The sequence below is a fragment of the Pygocentrus nattereri genome, chromosome 11 (genome assembly GCF_015220715.1).
Source record: "Pygocentrus nattereri isolate fPygNat1 chromosome 11, fPygNat1.pri, whole genome shotgun sequence".
NCBI lineage: Eukaryota > Metazoa > Chordata > Actinopteri > Characiformes > Serrasalmidae > Pygocentrus > Pygocentrus nattereri.
The window spans coordinates 8390113-8402306 of record NC_051221.1 but is presented as its reverse complement, the minus strand read 5'-3'; the positions used below and the strand labels follow the sequence as shown (position 1 = coordinate 8402306).

General features: G+C 40.3%; 1 protein-coding gene across 3 annotated transcripts in view; it reads left to right on the top strand.

The window, feature by feature from the left end:
* The window catches only part of tnip1 (TNFAIP3 interacting protein 1), a 34570-nt gene that overhangs the window by 5097 nt on the left and 17279 nt on the right, over window positions 1–12194 (top strand). For all 3 annotated transcript variants that reach the window (XM_017688055.2, XM_017688054.2, XM_017688053.2), the window contains 6 exons: window positions 117–311; window positions 3426–3520; window positions 6052–6187; window positions 8365–8457; window positions 8575–8640; window positions 10727–10858. In XM_017688055.2, the coding sequence (XP_017543544.1) occupies window positions 117–311; window positions 3426–3520; window positions 6052–6187; window positions 8365–8457; window positions 8575–8640; window positions 10727–10858 (717 nt within the window). The remainder of the gene's footprint in view (window positions 1–116; window positions 312–3425; window positions 3521–6051; window positions 6188–8364; window positions 8458–8574; window positions 8641–10726; window positions 10859–12194) is intronic.

Below are 12194 nucleotides of genomic sequence, written 5' to 3'. Positions count from 1 at the left end.
TCAGATCTCAGTGAAAGATGAAATGATGACGTATGTGAAAGAACTTGTTTTATAATCAGCTGATGGAGAATCAGGTCTGAGTATTTTGCAATGTTGATCTTTGTGTTGACATGTAGGCTGCAGTCTTGCCCTTGCCGCAGGAAAATACGGAGCTGGCTAGTCAGCTGCAGCGTCTGGAGAGTTCCTTCAGCGTGTTTGCGGAGGAGTCCAACCCCAACCAGCTCCTGGCACACCTGGGCCGCATGGCTGTGGAGTTCCACCACCTGTCCTCCAAAGTGCAGAAGAACGAGCAGAGAACTTCACTGCTGCAGGTAATGCTGGCTTGCTTTACACCAGTTCTGCCCTGATTACAGATGGGATGACTTTAGTTTTTTTTTTTGTGTGTCATGATGGAAATTTTCATACTTTCTCATTCATAACCTGAATTTGATCCATGCTGGTTCAGTTTTTCTGTAGCTGTGGAAAAAATCTAGAAATCAGTCATAAAATCTGAGATATATTTTACATCATCTGTTGGGATTTATTTAATGTTGATTGTGTACAAGACCTATAGAGTGTATGGTGGCTAATCTCGTCAGATAACTGTTCAGCTCTTACTGTGATGAAGTGATCACTAAGGACATCTGTGTGTAGTTTTACAGTCTGACTGTAATAATTGTGGAGTGATTTTAATCCAGTATGAATCTGCAGTGTGTGTAGTTTTACAGTCTGACTGTAATAATTGTGGAGTGATATTAATCCAGTATGAATCTGCAGTGTGTGTAGTTTTACAGTCTGACTGTAATAATTGTGGAGTGATATTAATCCAGTATGAATCTGCAGTGTGTGTAGTGTCACAGTCTGACTGTAATAATTGTGGAGTGATATTAATCCAGTATGAATCTGCAGTGTGTAGTTTTACAGTCTGACTGTAATAATTGTGGAGTGATTTTAATCCAGTATGAATCTGCAGTGTGTAGTTTTACAGTCTGACTGTAATAATTGTGGAGTGATTTTAATCCAGTATGAATCTGCAGCGTGTGTAGTTTTACAGTCTGACTGTAATAATTGTGGAGTGATTTTAATCCAGTATGAATCTGCAGTGTGTAGTTTTACAGTCTGACGGGAATAATTGTGGAGTGATTTTAATCCAGTATGAATCTGCAGCGTGTGTAGTTTTACAGTCTGATGGTAATAATTGTGGAGTGATATTAATCCAGTATGAATCTGCAGTGTGTGTAGTTTTACAGTCTGACTGTAATAATTGTGGAGTGATTTTAATCCAGTATGAATCTGCAGTGTGTGTAGTTTTACAGTCTGACTGTAATAATTGTGGAGTGATTTTAATCCAGTATGAATCTACAGTGTGTGTAGTTTTACAGTCTGATGGTAATAATTGTGGAGTGATTTTAATCCAGTATGAATCTGCAGTGTGTGTAGTTTTACAGTCTGACTGTAATAATTGTGGAGTGATTTTAATCCAGTATGAATCTGCAGTGTGTAGTTTTACAGTCTGACTGTAGTCATTGTGGAGTGATTTTAATCCAGTATGAATCTGCAGCGTGTAGTTTTACGGTCTGACTGTAATAATTGTGGAGTGATTTTAATCCAGTATGAATCTGCAGTGTGTGTAGTTTTACAGTCTGACTGTAATAATTGTGGAGTGATTTTAATCCAGTCTGAATCTGCAGTGTGTGTAGTTTTACAGTCTGACTGTAATAATTGTGGAGTGATTTTAATCCAGTATGAATCTGCAGTGTGTAGTTTTACAGTCTGACTGTAATAATTGTGGAGTGATTTTAATCCAGTATGAATCTGCAGTGTGTGTAGTTTTACAGTCTGACTGTAATAATTGTGGAGTGATTTTAATCCAGTATGAATCTGCAGTGTGTGTAGTTTTACAGTCTGACGGTAATAATTGTGGAGTGATATTAATCCAGTATGAATCTACAGTGTGTGTAGTTTTACAGTCTGACTGTAATAATTGTGGAGTGATTTTAATCCAGTATGAATCTGCAGTGTGTGTAGTTTTACAGTCTGACTGTAATAATTGTGGAGTGATTTTAATCCAGTATGAATCTGCAGTGTGTAGTTTTACAGTCTGACTGTAATAATTGTGGAGTGATTTTAATCCAGTATGAATCTGCAGTGTGTAGTTTTACAGTCTGACTGTAATAATTGTGGAGTGATTTTAATCCAGTATGAATCTGCAGTGTGTGTAGTTTTACAGTCTGACGGTAATAATTGTGGAGTGATATTAATCCAGTATGAATCTGCAGTGTGTGTAGTTTTACAGTCTGACTGTAATAATTGTGGAGTGATTTTAATCCAGTATGAATCTGCAGTGTGTGTAGTTTTACAGTGTGACTGTAATAATTGTGGAGTGATTTTAATCCAGTATGAATCTGCAGTGTGTAGTTTTACAGTCTGACTGTAATAATTGTGGAGTGATTTTAATCCAGTATGAATCTGCAGCGTGTGTAGTTTTACAGTCTGACTGTAATAATTGTGGAGTGATTTTAATCCAGTATGAATCTGCAGTGTGTGTAGTTTTACAGTCTGACAGTAATAATTGTGGAGTGATTTTAATCCAGTATGAATCTGCAGTGTGTAGTTTTACAGTCTGACGGTAATAATTGTGGAGTGATTTTAATCCAGTATGAATCTACAGTGTGTGTAGTTTTACAGTCTGACTGTAATAATTGTGGAGTGATTTTAATCCAGTATGAATCTGCAGTGTGTAGTTTTACAGTGTGACGGTAATAATTGTGGAGTGATATTAATCCAGTATGAATCTACAGTGTGTGTAGTTTTACAGTCTGACGGTAATAATTGTGGAGTGATTTTAATCCAGTATGAATCTGCAGTGTGTAGTTTTACAGTCTGACGGTAATAATTGTGGAGTGATTTTAATCCAGTATGAATCTGCAGTGTGTGTAGCTTTACAGTCTGAGAATCGTTGTGCAATAAATCTCTTTATTTAGCTTGAGCTTCCCTCAGTAATAGCAGTCCTGTAACAACTCTTGCTAATAGAAGAACAAAGCCTGTTAATAGACACGCCCGTGCAGCACGGTGCTCTTGTTATCAAGTATGTCTTTTGGCGTAACACTAACATCAACATCCTGGGTAGACCCTTTCGGTTTGAGCTCTCTGGGAATTTTGGGAAATTACACACATGCCTCATACTGTACCAGACAGCCAATTAAAGGAGCCTAGAGATTTTGCCAGGCAGGCGTATTTATTGGAATGGTTATTAATGTGCTTTGTCACCGTACAACTAAACTGAAGAAAGGAATGACATTGCAGAACTAAGACTGTGCTAAACCGGACAGTGCTGTCGTGCCACAGGGCCGCGTAATAAGCTTTGGTTGATTGGACTGTTATAGATGTATTGTAAAATTGTCTGATGTGCAGTGGGTCACAGGTTTGCTTTGCCATTTTTTCAGACACTTTGTGAACAGCTAAGACAAGAAAACAACGAACTTCGGAAAAAAATGGAGGAGGACCTTCAGTATCGAAATCGTGACTTGGAACAGCTGAGGTAAGTCTTGAATTCCGCCTTATGAGGGACGGTCACGTTTTCTTTACCGCAGTAAAGAAATATACTTTTACAGTCCCTGCTGTCTTTTTATCCAAATAGAGAATCATGTTTGCATTCAATTTACATTCTGTATTAAGTGAGATTTTTTTTTTTTTTATAGATTTTTTTAGTCTGGTTTAATGTCAAAAACTGGAAAAAATTATGGCAAAAATACAAAGAATGGAACTTCCTTTAATTAACTGTAACTTCTTCAAATTTGAGTCATAATAAAATGTCTCCTCTTCTATTTCTAAACACAAAAGTGCTGTAAACTCAACGTTTACAATCTGCACTTTCCACAGAATTTCTCCGTTTCAGTGAGTTACGAGTCAGAAATGATTTGTATAAAATTACAGCATGCATTTGTTTTGTTGTCAATAACTTCCAAGTGTGACTGTTACAGTATGAAATAGGAGGGTTTCTAGTGGAATGCATCGTAAGCAGAGCATAACCAGAATGTGACCTCAGGGTTTCCCCTGCACGTGAAGTTGTAAGCATGTAGTACTTCTCTCCTTTGGAGATGGGGCTATGTCTTTCCCTCTAAAGCAGTGGAACTATAGGGTCTTTCCAGCTACTACCATGTTCCTGTTGTGCCCTGCGCGGAATGAGTGTATCAATCCTGGAAGTCCTGTTTTTTCTTAGAAGTTGAGTCTCAGTCTTACTCTGTGTGTATCTGTTAGCTCAGGGGTATTCGTTTCCGGTCGTGGAGGGCCTTAGTCCAGCACAGTCTGGTGATTTCCCTATTCAGAAAATTCAAATTCAAATTCAAATTGTCTGTTAATTTCTGGCTTTTTTAGGTGCGTTTGAGTGGAGAAATCACCCGACTGTGATGGGCTGAGGTCCCTTCGCTCTTAAAAATGGGCTTCTTTAGTAAAGAAAATGTGGCAACTCTAACCACTGAATGCTGCATCTTTGAATGACTCTTCTCTACAGGTTCTCCTTTGGTTTGGTACTGTGTAGAACCCTTTTTGTTGAGAGAATAACCCTAAAAGACTAAATTGCAGTGAAAGTGGCAGAATGTCTGTTCATTAGACTTTCTGTGGTCAGTTCATAGAATACAGACTTTGTTTCTCCAGTCTGAGCCATTTACATAATAAAGGTACCACTAAAGGTACTTGGACAGTGTGATGAGGGAGGTATTCTACACCAATTAAAATATTTGAGAGTACAGAGTAAGAAGATGCTACCTAAAGGCCGTCCAACTTATTTTGTGGATCACCACTGCTGCTGTGATTTTGGGTTAATTAATAGAGACGACACTGATCTGATATCCAGTTCAAAGTTATGGAATGGCTATCTAGTCTGGTACCGGGTATCGGATCAGTGTTGTTTTTATTAATTAATCAAAAGATCGCTGTAGCAGTGGCGATACCCGGTAGAAGGTAATGGACTGGCTATCCAGTTTGGTCCAATCCAATTTTGTAACAAATCTAGCCAGAAATATGTCAGAATTGCCTGCACGCAGCATTAATGTAGCATGACATAAAGCCAAGTAAAGCAAGTGACACAATAATGATTGCAGGGATCATTTTATGGAGGTTTACAGTAGCAGTTAGGTTTTTCAGTGTTCAGGTGAGCTTGTCTCTGTAGTATTGTATGTTTTCATAAGAATTTTGAGATATTTTAGCTCCACTTGAGGAAATTCAGGAGCCTGTGTCTTGTGCTATGGTCAGAGTTTCTTATGTACTTAAAGAAGAAAGCATAGCAAGATGCTTCTGTGGCTGTAGCAGAGCATACAAAGTGCAGCTATAGCACATAGGAGGCATTTTAGAAAAGTGGTTTAAAAAAAAAACCATTTTACACTCTACTTATATATATTTAATGGAACTTCCAGCATCATTTCTTTAGGTTTGATGTCAGCTAACTGACTCTTTACAAGCTTACAAAGTCACAGTTTTTCCAGCTTAAACGTATAAAGTGAAATGCAGACAATTCGAGTTGTTCTGTTTACCTTAAAGACCTGAGATCGAAACTTATCGACGTGTACGATTCACGCCACATCTTGCCACATAGCTTCTTCTACTGTGGGTGATGCATTTTGAATAATGCCTTAAACATCTCAAATACCAGATTTGACTAAAACGCCCATCCCTAAACAGCAGCTACATGTACCTGAACCTAAACATTAGAGCAGTGTATAACTAAGCCAGCTAAGTATAAGTAGAATTATATCTTCTGAATTGTAAATATTTAAGTTGTATACACTTTTGCACTCTAGGTGATAATGCTGGGTTTTTAAAGTTGAAATTATGTTAAAAATGATGTTAAATTAATAGGTGCAGTGCTTTATTCTGAAACGAAGTGCTTCAAGTGTTTAACACTGACGAGATAGAAAGTACAGTTGCTTTTAAAGAATAAAGAAGTGTTTGGTATCAGCTGATACCCAGGGTTTCACTATCAGTATCCGAAACGAAAAAGTGGTATCTGTTAATTAGCTATACGACAGGCTAAAGTTTAGAAGCAGCGCTGACTGTCTTTATGCTCATGAACAGGCAGGAGAATCTGAAGCTAAGGGAGCAGGTGAATGGAAGGACGGAGGCAGTCCAGAGTGAGTCGCCTGACCTCAAAGACGAGGCGGCCAAAGAGGAAGCTGTGAAAGCCAAGCTGGAGGTGGCCATGACTCAGCAGGTACGCACTCACATCCTCACCATCCTGCCTCAGTCAGGTGACATCACCTTAGAAGATCACCCGCACGGCCTTAGGAAATTTTTAACTTGTGTTTGGCATTTATTCGCATCAACTCAGGCTGCGGGAAAAAGTTTAGGGTTTTTGTTTAAAAAGAAAAAAAAGGCACAACCTTTGTTGATTGTAGATCTGGGAAAATTACACACGAGACAAAACTTAGGGTAAAGTTTGAAGCATGATGAGTAAGACTTACTGTTACTGAAGAAGTTTGGTAATACCACCATGCCTGCGGGTCTTCCTCAGCATGCTCTCGTACTATGACCACTGGAGAATAACACAGGCATTGAGTTATAAAGCATATAGTTGCTGTGTGACATCCGCATGTCTTCGAACTGAAGTGGAAACCAGTTCATTGTGAAATATGCACTGTTTGAGTGACAGTGACATTTTCTTTATGAGGAGTTTCTGTCTCGCGGCTACTGTGCTCCTTTTTGGATGTTTTCTTTATGCTGCGTCAGTATTTTAATCTTTGGATCTAATCTACAGTATAAATAACAATAAGTGGTCCCCATTTTTAAAATCTGTTTGTGGTCAGCCAACAAAATCAATACTGCTTTGTTTCTCATTAAAGAGTAACACCAAAAAACACTTCTTATTCCAGAGAACTTGATTATCCTGGAAAAGCAGACATTTATTTTTTGTTTTGTTTTGTTTTCCTCTGATCAGTGTTTCTGTTCATTAGGCTCACTGCAGGCAAAAACCTGGAAGTAGTTTGACAGTTTGACAAAATCTCTGCACCAATAACTGATCATTTATTTAGTTTGCTTATATGTGAAGGGCTATAATAAGTAAGCAGTGTTAAAGTTTTCCCCATATTATATGCTACAGTAAGAGTATCGCTAGCAGTGGGCAAATAGAATGTTTTCTATATCACTGCTGTCAGAACAAAACCTCTTATCTCCAGTTTTTGGTGTAAGCTGGTGGTGTCAATTTCATGATGAATGGACCAAAAGGACCAAAATTACCTGGACAAAAAGTCTGGTTCCATTGACCTACATTAAAAGTAAAGCATGTTTTTAATTCTCCTGTAAAATGATGTACGATATACGAGTATATTGTCCACATCATTAGTACATTCGTTAAAATTAAAGCTCATTAAAAGGGATCATAATCAGTCCTGTTTAGATATTAGTATAGCACATTATGTGTAATGTAAATAATTGTTTTTGTATTTTTAATGCCATTTTTTAAAATCTGGGACTACTAGTTCATTTTATTAAACTTTTTGTTATATTATAACCTTTCATATCGTGAAAATGTCTAAGGATTGGGATTTTATATTTTTGGCATAGTGGTGTAATTATAGAGTTAAAACATGGTCAAAATGAAACGTTTTGGCAAAAGGAACAAGTGGCCCTTGAGTGGCGCAGTGATCTAAGCATCGGCCTCATTGTTGGAAGATTGCAAAGTCGATTCCCGGTGTTGCCTCGGCCATGTGTGGTTGGGAGTCCAGTAGTGTTACTGGCCTCATTGACTCTAGGTGGGTGAGGTGGTCCTCCCTCTGTCCCCCTCACTCAGCATGACGCTGGCTAACACAGCCATCTGTTACGTGACATAACAGAATTGCCAGTTACGTGTCAGTGGTATGTGGACAATGGCGAAGCAAGTATTCTATTGTTTTTAACAGAGCAGTGGTAGAAAATTCCATCAAGAGTACAGTTTTCCCAACTCTTGACTTTGCCTGCAGTGAAATAAACCAGCGACACTGAATGCTTGTAGTAGAAGTCCAGTCAGTCATTCGTATACTTAGAACCTGAAATTTCAGCCAAAAGTTATAAGAATTGTTATTTCAAAACCCTTCCAGCTTGATGCCAAATAGTGATTGTGGGGAGTCCTGGCCAGTCAGTGGCACTAGGACTTTGGGAGACATTGGATGGAAAAAAAATTCACTCACTTCATGCAGTGTTTTTGACTTGTTGTGTATACTGGCAGGCAAGCACGCAAAGTTTATTTATACATTGCTTTTTACAGCAGTTGTTGTCACAAAACAGCTTTACAGAAAATCCAAGCTCCCATGAGCAAACCTGGTGGTGACGGTGACAAGGAAAAACTAGCATACTAGCAATATTTCTTTAACTGTTATTAAAAATTTCATTAAGTATTTTTGCTTGTGTCCTTAGGCTGGTAAAGCAGCAGAGAAAACCCCATCCAAGACCCTGGACCCAGAGGTGTATGAGAAGAAGATCAGGCTGCTGGAGAAGCAGAGGAGAGACGTAAGGGAGTGTTGTGGAGTCTGTTCTCTCTTGTGGAGTCTGTTCTCTCTTGTGGAGTCTGTTCTCTCTTGCAGCTTTTCTCCGCCGGGTGTGTGACAGCCTTGTCTATTTTTCCAGGTGCTGGAGGTGAACAAACAGTGGGACATTCAGTGGAACTCCATGAAGGCACAGTTTGAGCAGAAGGTACTGCTGCAGGCCTGAGCATTCGACCTATAAATAACCGATACGTTTCTGTGTAATCTCATAAGCTTTTTTTTGTGGGTCAGATCCAACCCTGCTCATTCGTTACGGTGACATTTGTATAATGATTCATTTTTACTAAGAAACAAAACGTTGCTTAATACGCCGGCTGGGTTGTGGCCTGCCTGCGTCAGCGGAGGCTGGGCAAGGTGACGTGTGACAGCAGTGCACGAATCGTTTGCGCAGGGCCTCACAGAAGGCTCTGGGGCTGCGTGCCTGTGCTTGTGTAGCAGTGGAAACGCAGGCGAATGGAAAAGCAGATTGCGGCGTTTCACAGCGGCGTTCGCAGACCACAGTGCCCCTCCGTCACAAACACCACAGAATTCCCCTTACCGAGGCTTCCTGCTGCTGCTGCTGCTGCTGCAGCCCTAACACTCTCTCTCATTCTCTCACACTCTCTCTCTCTCTGTCTCTCTCTGTCTGTCTCTCTCTCTCTTTCTCTCTCTCTCTCTCTCTCTCTCTCTCTTTCTGTCTCTCTCTCTCTCTCTCTCTCTCTCTCTCTCTCTCTTTCTGTCTGTCTCTCTCTCTCTCTCTCTCTGTCTGTCTGTCTGTCTCTCTCTCTCTCCCCACACATCCTCTGTCGTCACTGAGCTTGCTGTGCGCCGATGGAACAAAAACATCTGACCTGTTATTGCCGTTGTATCCGTCTGTCATTGTGTTGTTTATTGTAAATAAGATGTTGGCATTACTGAAAAAAGCAATCTGAATATTGCATGGATTCAGTGCAGACATCAGTAGCATCCTTCAGTTTCTGGGCCGATGGCTAGTTGAGGGCAGTAAAGTTCATCTTATATACAGATTTAAATTCCTCTTCAGGTGCTTTCTTCCACAGTTGCCCCCAGTCACCTCCTGCTGTCTAGGCTGTTGAATCTGACGTATACCAGTTCGATGATCTGAGTGATTGTCATGCTGCTTTGTTCTCTCACACCACCTGAGAACCTGACTCACTCGGTCAGCTGCATCGGATGATGCTGCAGTTAAAGCTTGTGCACGAAATAAGCTGTGGACCAGCTGGTACTGAAGCCTGAACGACTAATGTTTTCCCAATTCCAGCAGTGTCTGATGGTCGAGTATGTGGAATGCACACATGAGACAAATGACCTGAGAAATTTATCGAAGCTGAAGGTGACTTCTTATTCAAAATACCCACAACATCTTAAATAGGTGCATGTGCAGGTGCCATGTAACCGCTGCTCTGTTTAAGGTGGAACTCAGATTTTGAACAAACAGTAATAAGAAGGCAGCTTCAGCTTTGTGAAAATTTAGACATGAAATAACATTTTAGCATCTTTTATCACTAAACTTACAAAACAAATTCGGCTGGTTTACCTGTTTTTTTTGTTTTTTTTTGTTGTTTTTTTTTTGGACAATCAACATCTTTTACTCAAGTTGTTAACAATGTCATTGAAACATAAAGGGACATCCTCGAATAATAAGCCACTGCTAACATGAGCATCTAAAATAGTTTTATTTGGGAGAAAATTTTTTTTTTAATAATAATGTGCTACAAATCTTTGACCGTACTGCTCAAAGCTGCTGGTGGATCACAATTAATCAGTAAATGAATTCTGCTGTGCTGCTGATACGTAGTTTTAAATGATTGACCTTTGCATAATAATGTATTGCATGCTTGCAAGAGACTTAACGCTGAAACCAATGGGTGTGCAAAAATGTGCTCGACTGTAAATGAATATTTACATATGATCTGACTTGGAAGTGATGATATTTTCCACTTAAATTCACTGCTATGCAAAACAGCACCGGCATGCATGTTTTCCATTATTTTACATGCAAATACTCTTTAATATGAAAGTTGCTAGACTGTATGAGCGGCCCATCCGTGTCTCGGCATCCGTGAAAGTCAGTTACAGGCCAGTGACGTTCTCCAGATGTCCCGTTTACATGGAGAGAAACAGACAGTTCAGGTAGATTTAAAGATGGCGAACTGTTGTTGCGTGCTCTGTCCATGAGCAGTACGTTTAGATGGCTGTCATGCACATGGAGTACATCTCTACCTGTGTGTGTTTAGATCACAGATCTGCGGCAGCGGCTGGCGGACTCCCAGAAGGCCGTTTTGGAGCTTGAGGCGGAGAGGGAGCAGAGACAGAGGGACTATGACAAGAAGCTCCTGCTGGCCAAATCCAAAATCGACAATGTGCAGGTAATGCCCCCCCACCCTGCCCCCCACCCCCTCCAGCTCACATTTAGTCTGTAATTCTTCTCCTGAGGAGCCGCACCCCTGTGGGGCTGTAACCTCGCTCTGCAACTTTGAATCTTTAAAGACGAAACAGGCTCATCGCTGTCTGATCAAACTTTATATCTCCATTTTAGACGTCTTTTTTCTTTTCTTGGCGTAATTTGAAGATAAATTTCAAACTCGGAATTCCCTACTTCCTCTCCTAAAAGTGTTCATGCAACTTCAGCGGTTTGAGGTCGGAAAATGGAGACTTACAGTAAACTAGCTCTGTTTCGGTTGCTGTGTGTATAAAAAGCTCTTCAGAAATGTTTGCATTTGAATTACAGAGATTAGATTTTGGTTACTGCTTTGTTCATTTTGAAAGTAAATGGCTGTGACAATTCATCTTTAGTGTGGTGCCAAAAAACTGACAAGGAAGTGTGCAGTTAGATCAAAAGCCCTGCACAGAACAGCTTAACCTTAGTTATTCCAGGATCCCACTGTTGTTTACTGACGTCACACCCAAGGAACACAAACTGAAACTCAGAAGTCTGTTAACGAAGCTCAAATCCCGCTGTTTGTTCGGTGGGTGTCACTGTGTCGCAACGACATACTGAATTAGCAACTCGGAGACGCTGGATCTCCTGAGAAGATAGGGGACGTTCAAATAGACATTCCCACCTGGAGGAAGAAGTTCCCATTTGCTCATAAACACAGTATTTAAACTGTTATCTTTGTCATTACCTAATGACTGCTAGCTATCACGCTTTTGTTCTTCTAGCCATCCAGATGTTTTTTCTAGCTGCCATGCTGTACGTAAACGGTAATGTTATCCTAACCTAGCTGGGCTCCTGGTTTCTCAGGCATTGCCTTTGAATTCTCCCATTGCAAACCAGGGCAGAGGAGAGGGGGCTGTGAACGTCTTCTCCATTATGGCCAATATTACAGATGAAGGTGCTTTTCCACTGCATGTTAGCAGCTAAACTCTACTTGACTCTGCTTGCCTTTACTGGTTTTCTGTTAGGCTTTGTTTCGGTATCACTTCCATTGAGGTTCCAAAGGTGGCATGGAAAAATGAAGACTACGGATTGGTCAGAGAGAATCCTCACCTATGCTAACGTTAGCTACCAGGTTAGCTCAGCCTCTTGCGTCGCCTTTGAGCACCGAGAACAGTCTCGTCGTCTGAGCCGTGATGCAGCGTTTCCCAGACTATCCTGTTGTTTCATCTGTCTTTTTGTCTTTGTCACGGCAGTTTTGTGTGGCATTGTTATGATGACCAGCTACTTTGAGGCCGTACTGTATCAGCAGCCTGTTGTTCTTA